The 19,582-nt window shown below is 35.8% G+C and overlaps 4 protein-coding genes across 6 annotated transcripts; 3 read left to right on the plus strand and 1 right to left on the minus strand.

Annotated features, from left to right (window-relative positions):
- LOC109719433 (tRNA modification GTPase MnmE) lies at nucleotides 818–8,635 on the plus strand. Of its 3 annotated transcripts, none has more exons than XM_020246117.1 (13): nucleotides 819–1,037; nucleotides 1,189–1,858; nucleotides 2,584–2,678; nucleotides 3,262–3,381; nucleotides 3,534–3,621; nucleotides 4,101–4,192; nucleotides 4,287–4,391; nucleotides 4,837–4,946; nucleotides 5,454–5,541; nucleotides 5,620–5,655; nucleotides 6,148–6,234; nucleotides 6,356–6,441; nucleotides 8,515–8,635. In XM_020246117.1, the coding sequence occupies exons 2-11, from the start codon at nucleotides 1,204–1,206 to the stop codon at nucleotides 6,229–6,231; spliced, it is 1,473 nt and encodes a 490-aa protein (XP_020101706.1). In that variant the 5' UTR covers nucleotides 819–1,037; nucleotides 1,189–1,203; the 3' UTR covers nucleotides 6,232–6,234; nucleotides 6,356–6,441; nucleotides 8,515–8,635. The 3 variants fall into 3 exon arrangements, with proteins under 3 accessions (XP_020101708.1, XP_020101706.1, XP_020101707.1); XM_020246118.1 differs by having other exon boundaries at nucleotides 1,192–1,858; XM_020246119.1 differs by lacking the exons at nucleotides 6,148–6,234; nucleotides 6,356–6,441; nucleotides 8,515–8,635 and having other exon boundaries at nucleotides 818–1,037; nucleotides 5,620–6,050.
- Nucleotides 7,666–8,906, plus strand: LOC109719435. The gene is made up of 2 exons (XM_020246120.1): nucleotides 7,666–8,395; nucleotides 8,515–8,906. The coding sequence occupies exons 1-2, from the start codon at nucleotides 8,252–8,254 to the stop codon at nucleotides 8,632–8,634; spliced, it is 264 nt and encodes an 87-aa protein (XP_020101709.1). The 5' UTR covers nucleotides 7,666–8,251; the 3' UTR covers nucleotides 8,635–8,906.
- On the plus strand, nucleotides 12,170–14,614 carry LOC109719369 (structure-specific endonuclease subunit slx1). Its single transcript, XM_020245992.1, has 4 exons — nucleotides 12,170–12,415; nucleotides 12,984–13,122; nucleotides 13,729–13,862; nucleotides 13,947–14,614. Exons 1-4 carry the CDS (start codon nucleotides 12,219–12,221, stop codon nucleotides 14,506–14,508), a joined length of 1,032 nt encoding a protein of 343 aa, XP_020101581.1. The 5' UTR covers nucleotides 12,170–12,218; the 3' UTR covers nucleotides 14,509–14,614.
- On the minus strand, nucleotides 15,053–18,051 carry LOC109719368 (CBL-interacting protein kinase 14-like). Its single transcript, XM_020245991.1, has 2 exons — nucleotides 17,866–18,051; nucleotides 15,053–16,897 (listed from the first exon to the last, which is right to left on the minus strand). Exon 2 carries the CDS (start codon nucleotides 16,557–16,559, stop codon nucleotides 15,255–15,257), a length of 1,305 nt encoding a protein of 434 aa, XP_020101580.1. The 5' UTR covers nucleotides 16,560–16,897; nucleotides 17,866–18,051; the 3' UTR covers nucleotides 15,053–15,254.

A 19,582-nucleotide genomic window follows, 5' to 3' on the forward strand; every position in this document is an offset into this window, starting at 1 on the left:
TAGGTTTCTCTCTTCCAGAAGGAACGGTGGATTGGAATTTGGAGAAGCTTTAAGATTCGGGCACAAGCTGAGGCTTTGAATTATTATCTTTGTTAGGAGATGAAACTCCGGTTAGTGGTGGTACAATAACTCTCTCGTTCTCTTTGGTGTTTAGTTTTTTAATCTTTCGCTAGTTAAAGAGTATTAATAAAGGATAATAAGTGAAGCATTTTTCATCTTTATCGGGTAAAAGTACAGTTCAATGCACTTTTAAATAAACATGTTTGGTTTTGGCTCCAAGGAACATTTATTCTATTTTGAAATAATAGCAATTACAAATAATAGCAAGAATTTTATTTAAGTTCAAGAACAGTAATATGTACGAAACTTTATAGCATCCGTGCAATTTAGGAAATTGTCTTGTCATTTACGTAAATAAAATTGAAAGGTGTGGATCGTATATTATTTTCGTTAATAACTTTAAATGTGCTTTGTCCCAACCTCTTAAACCTTTCTCTGGAACGAAGTAAAATAATTTCAAATTTAGCAAGTGAAAATAAAAAATTAAACATTGGGTATGATTTTTTTTTTTTCTCTGACCTAAAATTCCAAATTATTACCCGTAAATATACTAATTACCCACATATATGATCATTAATCTTGTCTCATAATATTAATATATATGGAGTTATTAAGGTGTCATACATAGACCGCCTAAATCTCTACCTTCGATTCCTTCGCTTCTTTGAATCTCCACCGCCTGTTTCGTATCGGTGCACTGATGATGTGGTGCACCCGGACCAGGAATAAATGCATTTTTAAACAAAAAGAAATAAGAAAAAAAATTAGGGCTAAGCTCGCCCCTTCACCATTTCGCTACACTGTGTAAGCAAACCGTGGAAGACGCTGAGAACGTACGAAGAGGAGGAAGAAGACGAAGAGAGAGCGAATGGTGTAGAAGTAAAGGAGCGCACTTTTAGGGTTTCGTTGTCTTCTTCCTCTTCTCCTGTCTCTGTAGCTCCTCAACTCTCACAGGACGAAGCCACCATCTACTCAACGTAATCTCCCTAAACCTTAACTTTGCATTGCTACTTGGAGATATTTTTTCGATTATTTGAAGAAAACCCATTTCATTTCAATGAAATAACGTTACCAATCTGTGGGAACTGTAATTTGATTCCTTGATTTGGCGTTTTTGGTATTGCATAGAAGGTTACTGAGGAAATGCCTCTGAGAGTTCGTTTGAAGACGAGTGAGAGGAGTAGAGTAAGGGTGAAGGGGATTGGGGGCGGCTCTAAGCTTGGTGATGGGAAGAAGAGTAAGAGCCGAGAAGGAGCGAAGAGACTCAGTAGTAAAAATGCTCCGAAGGGTATGGATTTCAACGGCGATTCTTTTAAGAGAGGGAGAAAGGAGAAAACCGAATCGAGTTTAGCAGTACGGAAGGGAAAGTTTGGATCTTTTAATACTGGGAGTAAGAAGAAGACCAAGAATGCCGAATTTTCCGATAGAATTGAAGGAGGCAAGCTGAGAGTGAAAGGTGGTAAGAGTTTTGAAATATCTAAGAAAAGAATTAGAGCAAAAGGGAAGGGGGTGGATGAAATTGCACTGAGTGGTCAATCTAAGCGTGGTGCGAAGAATATGGCACTGGAGGGACGTGAGAAAAGCGAAGGAGATGTGGATCCAGTTGAGGAGCAGAAAATATATAGGTCTCCGTCTAGAGTGCTTGACAAAACTGGAAAGAAGATTCGGGTTAGTAGAAAGGGTTCTTCGGATGAGAGCAATGCAGAGACAAGTGCTCCGAAGAAGAGGAAGCGTGTTATCAAGTTGGATCCCTATGACATCTCGAACAAACGATTGGATGATACTCCTCGCCAAAGTGGTCTGTACTTCCCATTTTCTAAATCTTGTTATATATTTGTTGTGACAGTGTTTTAACCTGTTTCCTCTTAGTTCTCGAATGTTGGTTCAGTTCTTTTATTTATCAATGTGCATGTGTACAATCCTCTTGGATTGCTAGAAAAAAAACTATTGATTTCTTTTCTACAAACACTACCATTGTTTCTAACTATTGGTCATGGTAATTGATAGTGGAGGTGAAGGTGCCTCATCTGTGGTGATTACTCTTTATGCATAATGATATAAACTTTTAAAGTGTATGTACCATGTACTGAACAATTTGATATTAATTGTAATTGCTTTAATTTGTTGAGTATACTTTGTATCATGTGACCTTCACGATTGGTCTTTTGAAGTTTTCATCTCTGAGAGAGTGCTATTCATTCTTTAGATTAGTGAAGCACTGCAACCACTTAGACAAGGCATAGGGGTCTTGATTTCAAATTTTATGCTTTTAGAATCTCGTGTCTGAACATTTTACTTAAAATTATGATTTTGTTTTCTGAGCTGGCATAACTGTATTTTAGCTTTAATTGGAAGATTCTCGGAAGTTATATCTATTCTCCTATTTGTGATGTCAATTGTTGCTCAATAATTTGACTTCCTCCATGTTTGAATAAGATCATTAGCATATCTAGTTTGGTTTTATCCACATGTTAATCTTTTTATTTTCTAAATTCTACTTTTTAACCTTTGGATGCCTTACAGAGAATGTTGCAGAGACAAAGACTGAAATGTCGAAGAATGCTCAGTTTCGTGCAATACAACCAAGTTCTTCAATTCTTTCATTTGTGGAAGATAATGTACTTACGGCTTAAAATCTTCGTGCTATCCCNATATATATATAATACAAAATAAATTTGGGTTCGGGTCGGGTTTGGGTCTGGTTCGGGTACAGTCAAAATTCATATTCGAATCCATATCCATATATATATAATACAAAATAAATTTGGGTTCGGGTCGGGTTTGGGTCTGGTTCGGGTACAGTCAAAATTCATATTCGAATCCATATCCATATATATATAATACAAAATAAATTTGGGTTCGGGTCGGGTTTGGGTCTGGTTCGGGTACAGTCAAAATTCATATTCGAATCCATATCCATATATATATAATACAAAATAAATTTGGGTTCGGGTCGGGTTCAGGTCGGGTTCGGGTTCGGGTCGGGTACAATCAAAATCCATATCCGAATCCATATCCGTCGGGTTTCTATTTTTGATATCCATATCCGAATCCATATCCATTTAGTATCGAATATATCTGTTTCATTCGGGTTTGGGTTCGGATAAAATTTCGGGTATCCATACCCATTGACATCCCTATTTGGGATTAAGGCTACTGTGGTATATTTTTTTCCATTAATGTTGGACTTTTAATTGACAGCTATTGGGTCGGAGGCGGTTGATTGAGTTACAGAATGCTGGTTACAATGTCAAGCTTTCAGCTCCTCTGGATAATATTCCCTTCTCAACCAGTAATGAAAGAGAACGGATTGAAGAAAATGTATGCTTTTAAGTAACTAAAGCGAGAAAAGTTTCTTTGTGAATATTCAAATTAAAGTTTGTTGTCTTTCTTCTTTTCTAATTTGGATTATGATTAGTTCTTTTATTAAGAATTCGCTTGAGATTTGTTTGTCTTTATGATGTACTCAACAGATTTTCAGAAACAAGTTGGAGTTTTTTGCTGCTGCAAAGATCTCCTCATCTTTTCCTCCACCTATGATTCCAGAGATAGCATTTGCTGGTAAGCTAGGGGGAAAAGCTATTTGTATTATATCGAGTAACAATTCATTTTGGTTCAATTTCTGGTCTAGGAGTTGAATTATTATGTCTTACACAGAGATAAATTTTCATTTTAGACTACATAGGCTCTTTCACTTAATTTCCATGTTCAGTTCTTATCTGTTTCTTAGCGTTAGAAGTACTTACCTTTATCAGATATTTTTTATTGTTATATTGTGGTGATATTTTAAACATTCTTTATACCTGCATGTAATTTTTAATGATACCCTAAATTAGCTTTGATATTGGTTTTTTGTCAAATGTAGCCACTTAGTAGAACATTTTAACCTTTCATATCTTAATCTGCAATCTTATACTTTCTCCTTTTATTTAGTTTTGATGATATGCTAAATCAGTACTATATGAATATGTATTCTTTTCCCCTTTATATATGTGAACTTTGTCATTTTCGCTGCATGATAACTTTTGTTAGCCCTTTAGGCAGATCGAATGTTGGAAAATCGTCATTACTTAATTCTCTTACTAGACAGTGGGGTGTAGTTCGAACGTCAGATAGGCCTGGACACACTAAGGTTGGTTGGTTTCACTAGTCGTAAATCTCTATTATACTAGCATTTTCAACGCAGAAAGGTTATTTATCTATTTATCTGATATTATTTCTGGCAGACTATTAACTTTTTCCGGCTTGCCTCAAAGCTTTGTTTGGTTGATTTGCCTGGATATGGTTTTGCTTACGCAAAGGAAGAAGTAAAAGATGCGTGGGAAGAGCTTGTGAGTATAACGTTATTTTTTTCTCTTGAATGCTAATCATTATACAAGTCATAATTCACCAATATATGGTTCGTTTGTCTGCCTGCTTGTTGTGGAAACTGCATGTGTAGGTTCACAACTCATCAGCATTAAGAGCCTCATTGGCTCAGCTGGAGCATCAACAGTCAACAGAATAGCTGATTGACTGTAGCGATTGCGAGAAGCAGTGACAACTTTTTCACTATTAACACCCCTCCCACCTTCAACAGATTGGCCTGTAGTAGAAACGAAAGTTTCAAATTGTGGCGCTTGCTTTTCAAGTTATATTCTTATTTTAGCTTCATGCCATAGAAAAAGCTCCAATTTCTTGGATGATTATGATACTTCTTTTGATGAACACTGTTGTTTTTTTTTAACATGTTTTGTAATCGTATTTAGTTCTTCTTCAAAACCATCAACTTTACAGGTGAAAGAGTATGTTTCCACAAGGGTTGGTCTACAAAGAGTGTGCCTCCTTATTGACACCAAATGGGGCATGAAGCCAAGGGACCATGAACTTGTTGAGTTAATGGAAAGGTATTATCTGTTTGTTGATCTCATTTGTTGGTAATCTGTGATGTACATAGAATACAAATGATGATCATTTCACAATCTACATGAATCCTATTCGCTAGAACAGAGTATTAGTTTGTTGACTACTGTTCGAGCTGTCTCGACTAAATAAGTATGTAAGAATATAAATGCTTCATTTACTCAAATAACTAACTGCTAGCTGACTAGTTTATTAGACACCCTCCAACATATCATGCACCGACAAACTTCAGTGGTCATTTATGCGGCATAGTCAGCTAGGTATATATCGTATCATATAATTAGTGCGATGTGTTCTGTATTGTTATTTCAAGACTTGTTTGTGTTCCTGTACTGTTTCACACTATATATCCCGAGTCATTTGATATTTCACACCAACACTCGTTATGTTGTTATTCAAGATAGTTTCTCTGAATGATCACTCAGGCGTATATCCCATGACCCAATTTGGAGGCATTGAACTAAGACCATTACTTCTCTCACTTTTAACAGATCTCAAACGCCGTACCAGATAGTATTGACCAAGACTGATGTAGTTTTCCCAATAGATGTTGCTCGTCAGGCTATGCAAATTCAAGAGGTAAAGAAGAGCTACTGAATTTTGAATTTCTTCTTAACGACTTTGCAACTGTAACCACATTCTTGTTTTCAAATGCAGAACCTCAAGAAGAACAAGTCAATAGTTAACCCTGTGGTGAGTTTAATCTCCGTCTCTCCATTAAAATGATGAAGTGGTACTGGCTCCAGCATAATACCAACTTGACGTGTTCGATAGTGTTGTAAAAATATCGATCATGCTCGTGTTCTTAATAATCATTGATTCTTGAGTTTGAACCTGTCCTCCGCTTGAGTTGTAACATAGAGAAGTTCCCCGATCAAATACAGATCCACAAAGGAAAGGATAAAAATAAAAACAAAAAACTCCTAGACCAATTTTGGGATTGGGTACCTTTGTTTCTTTTTATATCTCCCCAAGTTCTATGTGATCAAGGAGATGATTGTTTGTAAACTCTTCATAGATTTTGCTTGGCAACAGCTCTACATGCCTTTTAGTCTGAATTAATTTTGGAGTCAGCTCTATGAATTCTATTTCTTCGTTGATCTGATCTTTCCACGCTTTTTTCCAATCAAAATTATCTCGCTTTATTTTGAGCACTTTTATATAGCTAGTTCCAAAACATTGTAGATGATGGTGAGCTCCAAGTCAGGAGCCGGCATTCGTAGCCTGCGAACCACACTCGCCAAATTAGCTCGTTTCATGAAGCCATAGAAGGTGAACAATGCTTTTCGTTTCTTTTTCCTTTTTTTTTTTCATCGTCTTTTTTGTCGATAACTATCGGACTCCACTCAAATGTGTTTACATGTGTATATTTATTATCCTTCTGCTTCAACAGACACCACAAGGAAGAGTCATAATCGGTTGCAATTGATGTTGAAAGGGAAATGATACCTACCTCTAGCTAAGCATATTCCACACAGGGTAAGTTGCTAATTTATCTCTAGTTTGGTATGAAGTAACTATGATGCTTATTATATTTGACAATATTTATCTATTGCTCCTACTTAATAAAATATTATGTAATGCAAGAATGGTCAGAGGGGCCCCTTTTCAAATCTTTATATTAGCTTAGTTGTCACATGGTAGTAGTGCCCATTTTTTGTGACCTATAACCTAAACAAGATAGAGATGGTGCTATTGAGTCTTTAATGTTCTTTTACTAATTATTAACCTAACCATAACAAGGCATTGCAAACCGGACTGTATCTAGCGCAGTTGGCTAAGGACCTGATAGTTGATAGAGAAAATTATTGTCTCCCAAGTTTTTCTCTCTTTTTTTTCTCTCATTTTCCTCTCCATGTGAATAATAATAAAACTAATTGTGTTGAACATTAAAGAAGGGTAGTTAAGAGTAGTTAAGAATAGTTCAATGAACACTCCCAAAACTGGACCACCAAGTCAATGGTTATCTCACCTTCTCATACAGCTAATTTTTCTTTGTTTAGTTGCACCCCACCACACCCTTATTATTTTATTTAATCTGCTTCTGGGTCCTTCCAGAGGAGCAGAAAAGTCAACTCTCTAGTTCGGATTTTTGGACCCCCCAAAAAAAAAAATCAAATTGACCAAATCAAAGTGAAAATTCAAAATTGAAATTTTGAGATGAATTTAGAATTTAAATTTAAATTGAAGGGTGTAGAGTGGTTTGCGTGTCGGTTGCCTTGGTAAATAGGCTAGGATCCGTTCGCGGAAAATCGGACGGTGGAGATCTTTCCGAAAACGGTGCGATCGAATCAACGCGACTTCGGGAACCATGTCCGGGTGGCCTGGGTCGTCGTCGACCGAACCCCAACAACTCCTCCGGTAGTAGTCAAATTATCCCCTACACCCGGTCCATCAGTGCATCCGATGCACCACACCTCATTTTATCTTATGCTTGGCAGTGCATGCTTAGTAAAGTTTTAATTTAATTCTGATATAATATCTATATCGTTTTGATTACTTTAGTGGTTTTTACGTAACGTATACTTTGTTTAGTGAAAAAGGAGCTTCAAATCAAATAAATTAGAAAGGTGGGTAGAGAAATTGAAAGTTTATGGATTAGATGGTTGAATTTAAATTGATCCTAGTTTAGATAAATTTGATGTATTTGTATCTATATTTTAAATTATACTTAACTATTTTATTATTTTATTTTTACTTTAGTATAAAAAATTTTCGCAAAAAATGATAATAGTACTATTATCTTTGCAAGCCAGAAAAAAGCATAATATAGTATTTACTATTTTATTCTGCGCTCATGAGTCATGATGAAATGAAAATAAAATTACTGAGGGGTTTTTAATATCTATATATATATATGGGGGAGATGTTGTGTACGGATGCACCGGGTGCAGGAAACGATTTCAAGCTGGTAGTGGTAGTGGCCGGGGCCCACTTTTGGAAATAAAAGGCGCGTGTCGTTTGGACCAACCAGTAAGGGATATGTATTGTGTATATAATAATAATAATAATAATAATAATAATAAATTTTTAAGAAAAAAGAAAAAGAAAAAGAAAAGAGCTACCCCAAATCCCTAATCTAAGCACTCGAGCACTTCCCCTTCTCCATTATTATTTTATTATTATTTATTATAAATTATAAATACAAAATCAAAAAGAAAGAGAAGAGGGGGGTTGTCGCTGTGGTGCGATTGTTGAGCGAGCGACTCTCGTCTCGTAGCGCGTCAAAATCCAATAAACCCCCAAATCCAAATCCCCCGAATCCCCCGAATCCCTAAATCCCCACCAAATGTGCCCGCTTAGGGTTCTGTTGATCTTCATCTCCGCCACCCTCGCCGGGTTCTTCGTGCTCCGGGGCCTCAAATCCGAGCCCGAGCTCGGCGCCGACGACGACGCCGACTCCCGCGAAGACCCGCGCCCCCTCTCCACCAAGGTTTCCTTTAGGGTTCCTCCCCCCGTCTTCATTTCGCTAATTGAGGAGCGATTTTTCCGGTTCAATTCGAAAATTTCTCATAATTTCTTCGTTTTCTTGGGGGGGGATTTGATGTGTAGGTTGGATCGGCGATCTCCGCGTGCTTTTGGACGTTGGTGGACATGGCGAGCGGGAGGTACCTGTGGAGGGCGGTGACCTCACCTGCGGTGGTCGCCGGATCCGAGAAGAAGCGATCGTGAGGTTCTCTCTCTCTCTCTCCTCCGCTTCGTTTTTCCCTTTTTCTATTTGTCCTTGTTGCTAAATCTCTCCTCCTTCGTCTTCTTCTTCTTTGTAACACGCAAAATTTGAGAATGCTAAAAAGAAAAATGGGGTATTGTTGTGCTCTCCTCCATGTTCATGTTTCGCTTATACGCTGTATAATTTGTGTGCTTTGTAATTTGTAATTCGAGATATGAATTGTTGAAGAATATGCCTTTTCTCTTCGTTACGTTATCCACCCTCTTTCTTTTTCTTTTTCTTTTTCTTTTTTTTATTTAGTCTCCTTTATTGTTGGTAATAATAATACACAATGTGGTGGGTGAACTTGCTCTGCAAAATATGGGTTTTTGTTGGGAATGATTATAATTTCTTTTGCCTTGTTTCTCGGTGTTATTATATGCATAAGTTTTTCCTCATCTTGCATTGTTTTTCAAACAAAAAGGAACCACATTTCCTGTGTCTTTCAAAAAAAAAAAAAGAGGTTTTTTTAGGTATTCCAAGGCTAGATGCAGTTTTTATTTTAATATATTTTTTAATGTGTGTGAATGTGAATGCATGTATGGAGAGATTGACATTTTCAGCTGGGGTAGGAAATTTTTCTCTTTGAGAGAAAGATAGTACGAACTCCCCTAGAATTATAAAAAATGAAGCAACTATATTTTGAACTCAATCAACTATTATACTGCGAACTTGAAATTTCGGATATCAATCAACAAATCCTTTGCTTCTTGTACTAAGATAAATGTTGAGTACTAAACTGACTATACTAAGTGCAACTAATGGCCTCATAGTTTGTACCTGACTTTATTTTTTTAAAAAAAAAACCGACGAAGTAGGTGGTAGTTTGTTATCTTTTTCTTTGGAAAAATAAACTTCAATGCTAAAGGAAAACGGTTAATGAGAATGCTCCCATTTGCTAAGAGAACTTAAATGTAATATTTCTGCTGATAACACCTTGAAAATAACACTTCATTAGATAAATAATACTGTATGGAGGTTTGGAAGGTCTTCTTCTTGATTGGACTTATTATTATATGCTAATCTTTTTAACATCCTCAGCAATGGAATTAAGACCTAGTTTGGAATTGTGCTGTCCAAACACATCTCCTTTTAAATTTTTTGTACCTTTCAGAATATATGCTTTTCACAGCAGAAATTAAGACTAGGCCCAACTTTAGAGCTTAATATCATTAGCAAGTTTGAGATGGAGGGGAAGAGAGTTGATGCATGTGTGACAAGGTTGCACTAAATGATGGAAATTGGAAATTTTTTTTCCAAAATATGAGCCTTTTTTTCCTTTTTTTTTTAGTTGTGGATGTATGCAGTAAAATAAGATCAGTAGTGGATGACAGCTGTGAATTGAAAGATAATTGGAAGCTGTCAAAGCAGGAGTATGGTATCTTTGTATACTTTTTCTTGCTTTTGTTGTATGCTGGTTTAGTGGGAGTAGGTGAGCTTATATAGCCTCCATGGAATGTCATGGCATGAAACTTGTGCATATATTCTGATTATTTGATAATCCTGCTTCAAAATGAAAAAAAAAGAAGAAGAAGAGTTAATGAGTAAATGTTAGAGAATATCTTTCATAAAGTTAATTAATTTGGGAACAAATAAATTTTTTTTTTTTTTTTTTTATAATCTCATCATATTTAAGTGTATAATGGATTAAGAGTATAATGTACATCTCAGTAAGTTATTTGGATGTACAATATAATAATTTGTTCAGAAGATAGTAATGAAATGGTAATGGATACTGGATTGAATGTTACAATTTTATATTTTAAAAGGCAAAATAAAAATTTTTAAAAGGCGAGTAAAGTGCAGAAAGTGAATATATTTATATTATAGAAGGATATTTTACATTTTACCTAACTATTAACTTCATACCCAAATTATCAAAACTTTGTGATGAAACTTAGTTGATAAAGACAAGATTACACAATTCCTGGTACTTTTATAAGGAGAGAGAGGCTTTGATAAAATTGAGTGCTTGAAGTATTCGGCAATCAAATTTTAATGATTGATATGAAATATTTGTATAGAATAATCTTACATAAGTTTGGCACTGTTTATGGAGATTCTTTCTAACTCCATGTAATAATCATTCTTAAAACTTCAGAGATTAAAGAGATTAAAAAAAAAAATTGCCCTATATTTGGCAATCGACTAACACCAAAGAGCACAACAATCCTTTTGAACCCGAGCTGATCTTTTTTTTTTTTATTTTATTCTTTTAAGTAATGATATGACGTTTTTTCAAAAGTAGATGAGTAATAGATCTGAAGAGTAAAAAATATATCATCAAAAAAGACTTGCAAAAATTAGAAAATAGTAAAAGTCCATGTACGGCCAATTATTAGAAAAAAAAGAGCAAGTAGCATCTATATAGTAAAAACTAGGGTTAATTTCATACAAGTTTCTGCAAATCTACCAAATTATAAATATATTTTTACAAAGTTCAACTTTTATATATTGTTCTCACAAAAATTCTGATATTTTCAAATATATATTCTTATCGTTAAAATTCGTTAGAGAAATTTAGTTAATCATAGATTAAATACTTAATTCTGATTAGTTTTGACTTTTTACTCTTTTATTATACTGTTAGATTTTTGGAGGGATATATTTGTGATTGCAAAATTGAAAATATAAATAATTCTCTAATGATTCGCTAACAGTAACAAATCAGAAAAACATATTTAAAAATATCAGAATTTTTTTTCTCAAAAAAAAAAAATCAGAATTTTTACAGGAACAACATATGAAAATTGAACTTTATAAAAATATATTCGTCATTCACTATATTTATATAGACCTATGAAATTAGCCCTAAAAAGTATCTTAACCCCACTTATGCTGTACGTGAAGTAAGCTATTCCACAAATATATGAAAGTCTTTTTTCTTCTTCTTTTTGTAAAATTGGCCATATCCCCTAAATGTATGAGGCAATTTTCTTCCTTTTTGGGCCCAAAATGTTGACGATGCTTTGCAAAAATATGTTAATCTAAATACAAATACCATTGGTGGTGTAATATCCCATACATTTTAGGGTATATCTGCTTAAATAGATTATGAACGATTTCGACAAATTATATATTGTTTGGGCCTCGCTCAATCAATTAAAAAAAAAAAAAAACACGATGTTAAAATGACTAGATGTACATGTTATATAATGCGAAAAATTATCATTGTTGTGTACTGTAGACGATTAATAATTCAATTACGGAAGAGTTCGGAGGTTTGATTCGCCATGTGAACATTTATTAAATGAGTTATTTTTATTGGCATGTTCAAAAATATAAAAAACACAATAACAAAATTTTTGAAAAACAAAATTTGAAATGTAGACCTGTGTATATTTAAGATCACGTAAGTGTTAAAAACTTTGTTTAAAATCTCTCTACGATCGAGCTTAAGCGAGTGGTCCACGGTGAACCACGGTCCAGCCAATAATTTCTCAACGGTTTCTCTCGAATTCGAACTTCGAATCCTCCAACGGTCGTAATCTTTAAAAACAAACCCTCATCCTAAAGAAGAGAGAGAGAGAGAGAGAGAGAGACGGAGATGGGAAAGCGAAAGCGTAGATCGGAAACCCTAACCATGGCGGAGCATACGAACGCGGGAGAGGTGGCCATGGGCGACGAGGAGGAGAAAGGGGACGTCGAGGTGGAGGAGGAGGAGGAAGACGAAGGGAGGGGCTTCTTTGCGTGTTACCTCCTCTGCTCCTTGAGCCCTCGCCACAAAGGTCGCACCTACATCGGGTACCCTAAATTTCACTGCCTCTTTTTGTTTCCAAATCTTTCTCCCAATTTCCCCATTTCCTGTGCTTTCGATCCCCATTGCCGCAATAGTCCTTCCAATCCATGTCAAATTAAGGTTCGAAATCCTGCCAAGTTCAAAGCATTAATTTTTCTCCATTTTCGATGAGTCTTGATTGGGTTGTTGAGTTGATTGGGTAGAGAGGAGTAGATCCGGGCTCGGAAACCCGTTTAGGCATTTCGTCGAACAATTGATTGAACAGATGAAACCACTAAAATTGCAAAAACATATCGATGGGTTAGGTTTTTGGATCTTCCAAAGGATAAGTCGGTCGCCTTATTGATTTATTTTGAGCTACACAAGAACAAATTGTTAGTTCCACAGTAATTTGTTTTTGAAGAGATTGAAGAAATTTTTCTAATGGATGTATTAATTATGTCGAAATCGAAATACCCAAGATGTAAAAATGTTTCATTTTATGTACATTGAACAAGAACTTAAATGACATGTTTATAAGATGATTCAGTGATGAGGATGTTTAACAGCGCAAGATTGATTATTCGGATATAGGTTTACAGTGAACCCTAGGCGGAGGATCAGGCAACATAATGGTGAGATAAGGTGCGGTGCATGGAGGACTAAGCGTGGCCGGCCTTGGGAGATGATTCTCTGCATCTATGGCTTTCCCTCGAACGTATCGGCACTTCAGGTACTTCATGTTCAACATTATTGAATCCATAACCTAGTTTTTACCGAGTTCTTAATGTGCAGTAAACAACTTGAGAGTTGAGAAGGTTGGTAGATTTCGCTGCGCCGTTTAACCATTTTTCTTTGTACTTGCAATCTCTTGTTTCTGGTAAACTGTTATACATTTGCAAACTTTGCTTTACATTTGAATGCTTGCTTTCCTTTTTCGACTTGTTTCTAAAATGGATATGCAAGGTTCTAGAGATATTTAGTACAGAAACTTCCATCTAGTTCTGCAGAACACAACGATTCCGGTCGAAAAAATTGCAGAATATTTTGCTAAGTAATGAAGTATTCCGTTGAGCTACAGCAGATTCCTTCAGTAACTTACAGATACTGTTCATTCCTGATAGAGGTACCTGAACATACTGTAAGGTCAGGTACTGAAATCAAAGTATTTGGAGATCACTTGCCCATTTAAATTGCACTACATTTCAGGCAATGTTAGCATCTTTTTCCCTAAATTATGCGCAGTTAGTTCTTTCGAATTTGGAATTTTTAGTCTTTCGATTAGCACTTCTTATCTTCCTTGTTGAAGACTTGGATTTTGAATCTTTTTTTTTTGCAGTTTGAATGGGCCTGGCAACACCCAACCGAGTCTTTAGCTGTTAGAAAAGCAGCTTCTAGTTTCAAATCGCTCGGCGGTATTGCTAATAAGATCAAACTGGCCTATACAATGCTTAACCTTCCATCATGGGAGAAGTATGTTTCCCCTTCTAATTCTCGTATTCATATTTTAGTCCTTATATACAATGAAGGGCCCTTACTGTGGTGCGTTTTCGTCAGTTTAAATCTCACAGCGAATTTCTTCTCGACAAAGTATATGAAGCTTTCTGCTGGTTGTCCGAAACTGCCGAAGCAAATGAAGACCAGTATTTGTTCCATGGATGACCTTCCCTGCTATGTTGAGGGCCCAATAATATACGATTACAACGAAGAACATGAAGAGGAGAATAGGAACGAAGAATTTGATATTCTCCATCGAACGAATTCCGGTGATTACATTGAACATCTGGAGAAGCATAAACCAACTTCATCTGAATCCAGCTTAACTCCGAGCTCGTGCGATGAAGACGTTCGTTCCGGTGATTACATTGAACGGCTGGAGAAGCATAAACCAACTTCATCTGAATCCAACTTAACTCCGAGCTCGTGCAATGAAGACCCGTTTTATATCGACCATTCCAATAATGAAGCCTCATCTAATAACCTATTGCTCCAGCAGGAGAATAATGTCATAGATTTGTCGACGCCGTTGAGCTGCTCGATCCGCTCCTTCTCAAGAGGGGCTTCAGTTTGTCCTCAGATAATTGATTTAACCGGCTCCCCCATCACCATTCATTTGTAATAAAATTGTAATAAGGTTAGGAACTTCTGTTCCCTCTTGAATGCTATCGTCTTGTAAGAACATTTGGCATGAAATCACTTAAAATGAATGCTTGAAATAAGCATAACATTGATCAGTTTTTTCCTAGTATGTGACTGTTCAAAGGACTCCCTTGTAGGTATGGTAACTTCTAAAGTTGCATACAAATTAACATGGCTCCTGTTTGGTTTATGTAGAAATTCAACTGTTTCCATCAACTGTTTTATGGTGATTTTACATCAAGATGTATAACAATGTTTATGTAGAAAGATGAAAAGATGTATAACAAAGTTGCATACAAATTAACATGGCTCATGTTTGGTTTATGTAGAAATTCAACTGTTTCCATCAACTGTTTTATGGTGATCTTACATCAAGATGTATAACAATGTTTATGTAGAAAGATGAAAAGATAATCACCACTGCAGCACACATAGAAAGCACCAACTCTTATCATCATGGTCTCTCCAACAGTTTATTTGCGAAAAAAAATAGAAATCAAAATATTAAGTGACTGCCAACAAACTTAGAAAATCACACAACAACATTTGTTAGACTTTTTCTGAATGAGTTCACGACAACAGTTGTAGACTAAAGTTCCAGAAACAAGATAATTGAAAAAGAGACAACAGTAAGCGTGAATGGTTACATCTGGTGGAGATAACTCGAACAAGGAAATCCTGGGAAATTTAGCATTCAATTCCTCAATTTTAATGAGCCGACGATCACTACAGCTGCGGCTGATCACATTGTGAGGCCCAAGCTATTTCCTCGAGAGCTGGCCTTACTTGTTCTTCCAACAACTGTTGATACTCTGAAGAATCTCCATTTGTTTGCTTAATCTCTATGAGATGAAGGGAGGGGCCGATCTCGAAAATCTCCACGTCGATTTCTAGAACACCCTTCCTCCCATCATTTAATCCTTCCATTTTCAAGATCCCATTCTCCTTCTTCTTCACTTTTAGATTTAATCTCCTGGCTATATCCTGAATCTTCAAAATGATGTCAAGTGCGGGCCGCCTGGAAGTAAATCGTGCTTCTCTCTTGCATTCCCTTTCCTCAAATAAGCCCGAAAGATCAAATCCCGTCGAAAAGGAGATGATGTCGAATGCGTTCAAGTTTGCAAGTTTCACCGAATCTGGCTTAACATCGGCAGTGCTGCTATTATGAATAGCAACAGCCGCTCGGACATTTGTTTTTCCTTTTCTCAATAGTTTCTCATCCGACCCCTTTCTGAACCAAGAACTTTCCTTTATCTTTGAGATCGAAATCCTAGTACTTGGGTTCGGGTCTAAGATCTTCTTAGTCAGCCTTTTAAGCTCAGGGGAGAACCAGCTTGGGCATTTGAATTCACCATTTGCGATCTTCCGATACATGTCCATTAAATTTAAATCATGGAAAGGAAGATAGCCGGCCACAAGCACAAACAAAACCACACCACAGGACCATATATCGGCTTTCTCACCGTCGTATCCTTTTCTACTTATCACCTCAGGGGCCACATAAGCAGGGGTCCCGCAAGTGGTGTGGAGTAAGCCGTCTTGCTTCGTAGACTCGGCTATGGCACTTAAACCGAAATCCGAGACTTTCAAGTTCTCATTCTCATCCAAAAGTAAGTTCTCAGGTTTTAAATCTCGATGATAGACACCTTTACTATGGCAATAATCCACCGCACTTATCAGTTGTTGAAAGTACTTCCTTGCGACTTCCTCCGGGAGCTTGCCTTTGGCTACTTTGTTGAAGAGCTCACCCCCTTTAACATACTCCATGACAAAGTAAATCTTGTTCTTCGTTGCCATCACCTCGTGGAGTTCTACAATGTTCGGGTGCTTCGCTAGCCTCATCCCTGATATCTCTCTCTTGATTTGATCCATAAGCCCGACCTTCAAAGCTCTCTCTTTATCGATCGTCTTTATAGCAACACTCTGGCCCGAATTGATATTCCTAGCGTAATATACTTTCGCGAATGTTCCTTGTCCTAATAACCTCCCTATTTCGTATCTTTGCATCAAAACACTTCCTCTTCTCTCCATTCTTGATTAGATATCTAAACGCAAGCCGAAAGCAACACTATCCTAACCTTCCTAGTGTTTTATTTTTTAGTTAAAGAAAAACAAAGGGTTATTATAAGCGCACACGATTTCAACCATCGTCGCCGATGTCATGAATTAACATGACGGATTGAATTCTCACAGCTTCATCGAACCTTTGTACATGGAAAAAGTGTTTTATATGGGTATTCTGGTTGCACTCATCGAGAATCGCCAAAGAAGGCTCGAATCGAGGTGTAATCTCATTTACCTCAGAAAAGATTTTCTCGCTGTGCAACCACATCTTTCAGCATTCCCAAATGTTTCTCTCCCTCAATTGACTGCATAAATTACAAATCCAAGTCAAAATTTAACCAAAAGTTTGTTTTAGCATTACAAGATAACCTGAATAATATATACATCAGTGAAATTCATTTTATCATCAAATAAAGAAAGAGATTTCGATTAAATAAAAAAGAGAAAAAAAGTAACCGGAAGGAGAAACAGCTTCATTAAACTACCTTTGAAATCGATATATGATACGAGCTTGGGGAATACTAACTAAGAACAACTAAGAATAGGGTTAAGCATCATATCTCTACAAGACTATGTAAACGTAGTATCGACGACGACTTTGAAAGAAAAATTGATGAATCAAAAGTATGTCTAAATCAAGATTCAAGGAACCTCACGAGTCGGTATTAAAGAACATAAAAAAGCAGCAGATTTTTTTTTTTCCTTCATGAAACATGAATACTTTTCTCTATGAACAAAATTAGGGAATCTGTGTAAAAATTAGATCTTCACAGAAACATCTATTTGATCAAATTGCAATGCCTAATTGGGCAACTACAAACCTCATCGGAAAGCGAAGATCCACGCCAAAAGGCTCAGCAATAAGATGCTTAGTTACAAAATATAGTTTTCCTAAGATAAATAATAACTCTAGAACTATAACAATTGAACAAATTATTTATAATCTCATTATCTAGCTATATCTAATTTAATAGCCACGGAAATATCTAAAAATTGTTCAATACATTATTTTTCTACAACAGCATCAATAATTATCCTTCAATCAATTACTTACATTTCCTCACAAAAACCTTACAACTATCGATTACAGGTTCATCAGATTACGTAACCAAAAAAACTTAATAAAAAAAGAAAAAGGCGGCATTTTCCCGGATCGAATCACATCAAAACGCCCCATTTCCCCTCAAAAATCGATCAAATCACAAAAATGGTCGGAATCAAACATATCACAGCTGAAATCAAGGGAGAAACCGAAACCCTAACAAATCTATACCTTACTGAATCGGTAGAACGAAGAGATCTCCACACGATCCGACGCGATTCGATTCCCCAACCTCAAAATTGAGGAGGGGGGAGAGAGAGAGAGAGAGAGAGATCGATCGAAGAGGTGGGAGTGGAGAGGGAGGAGCGATCTCTTTACCCCCCCTTTCTTCTTTTTTTTTCTTTTTTTTTTTTTTAAATCTCGGCGATTTGGCCCCTACGCTTTTTTGGTTTTCGGTTTTTATCGCGGCGAGGACACGGCGGTTCGGGTGGTGAATTTACCGTATTACCCCTGGGTTTGGGGATTATTTTCGAGCTATAGCCCCCGCGTTTTGGGACGCGTTTCTTCCGGTGACGCCACGTTTTAGACAGGGCCGGTGGACACGCATATACATGCGGTTGGCATGAGCTAACGGTCTGTTTGTTTTACCGAAACTAAACTTTCGATTAAAGTAAATTTTATCGCACACCTAAGGCGGTCTTCTCGAGTCTTTAATACGGACACATCTCCAAATTTAATAGCGAAATACCAATTCACGTATTTTGCCAAGTTTACTTCTTTATGAGCCTTACAGTCCAGAATCACGTTTTTAATCAAACCCCTCATTAGATTCCACGAGTTTCCAATGAGCAATCCGAATACTGAGGTTGGCCACCAAGCTAGGCCATCCCGTCATCGACTAATTAATACGTTATAATATAATAAATAAAAATAATATACTTATATTTTATATAATTAAAAAATTTAATTTAAAATAACTAAATTATTTTTTATGCATAAATTATAATAATAAAGCAATATAAATTATAAAGTAAAAAAATAAATAAATACTTAACTAATTAAATATATTTAAATATAACTAGTAGTACTCGTATTATTTTATTATTTTTTAAATTTTTTTCACCATAATTAACCTCGGCCTGGAGTGGGCCAAAGTTATAAGTTTTGATTGTATTTTTATTATGGCGAAACAAACAGCGAAACTGAAAAATTTTTTTCCCCTTTATATATATATATTTTTTACCAAATTGCCCCAGCACTTTGTGCTTAATTATGTAGCCCAAATTAACCACAAAAAAAACAAATAATCTACATTTTCTACCGTGTCTCAATTATTCTTTTTAAAATATAAATTTATCTTCATCAATATTTTACACTCTACTATTTTGTTAAATTAAGTTAAATGCTTCGTTTTTTTTTTTTTTTTTTGGAATGTAAAAGAATAGGAATATTCACCAAGTCATATTCATGTTTATCTCTCCGAGAGATCAAAACCACATCTAAGATGTTGCTTTAATGTCAGGAAAAAATTATCCAGCAATCACTTATTCGACATGAAATTTTTTTGTCTCGGACTTGCATGCTAGAGGAGTTTAATAATTTATTTCCCAAAAAATCTTAACATATACAATTTGATAAAATAATATATTTTACTTATAAAATAATTTATTTTATTCTAAAAAAATATTAGATATCAAATATGATATACCATTCTAGATATCTGATTACACTCTTCACTACAACAGAATTAGGTTATAGGAACACATGTTTGGGACACTTTTGAGTAAGTGTCCCATTTATGCTAAAACTTAAAAACACATCTACTAATGCCTAAATATAAAGCCCAATCCAACCAAATATAAAAGATTACTCTACTCAACCCACCACACCCAGTTCATTTGGCCTGATTACAAACAGAAAAGAAAAAAAAAAGAAAAATCAATTACCA

The sequence above is a fragment of the Ananas comosus genome, linkage group 13, assembly GCF_001540865.1.
Source record: "Ananas comosus cultivar F153 linkage group 13, ASM154086v1, whole genome shotgun sequence".
In the NCBI taxonomy this organism is placed as follows: Eukaryota; Viridiplantae; Streptophyta; class Magnoliopsida; order Poales; family Bromeliaceae; genus Ananas; species Ananas comosus.

Coding starts and splice junctions, on each gene's coding strand:
- LOC109719433 (XM_020246117.1), top strand. CDS start 1,204: ATGCCTCTGAGAGTTCGTTTGAAGACGAGTGAGAGGAGTAGAGTAAGG. Junction 1,859..2,583: donor TGATACTCCTCGCCAAAGTG/GTCTGTACTTCC, acceptor GATGCCTTACAG/AGAATGTTGCAGAGACAAAG. Junction 4,193..4,286: donor ATAGGCCTGGACACACTAAG/GTTGGTTGGTTT, acceptor TATTTCTGGCAG/ACTATTAACTTTTTCCGGCT.
- LOC109719435 (XM_020246120.1), top strand. CDS start 8,252: ATGTGCCCGCTTAGGGTTCTGTTGATCTTCATCTCCGCCACCCTCGCC. Junction 8,396..8,514: donor CGCGCCCCCTCTCCACCAAG/GTTTCCTTTAGG, acceptor TTTGATGTGTAG/GTTGGATCGGCGATCTCCGC.
- LOC109719369 (XM_020245992.1), top strand. CDS start 12,219: ATGGGAAAGCGAAAGCGTAGATCGGAAACCCTAACCATGGCGGAGCAT. Junction 12,416..12,983: donor AAAGGTCGCACCTACATCGG/GTACCCTAAATT, acceptor ATTCGGATATAG/GTTTACAGTGAACCCTAGGC. Junction 13,123..13,728: donor CGAACGTATCGGCACTTCAG/GTACTTCATGTT, acceptor TTTTTTTTGCAG/TTTGAATGGGCCTGGCAACA.
- LOC109719368 (XM_020245991.1), bottom strand. CDS start 16,559: ATGGAGAGAAGAGGAAGTGTTTTGATGCAAAGATACGAAATAGGGAGG.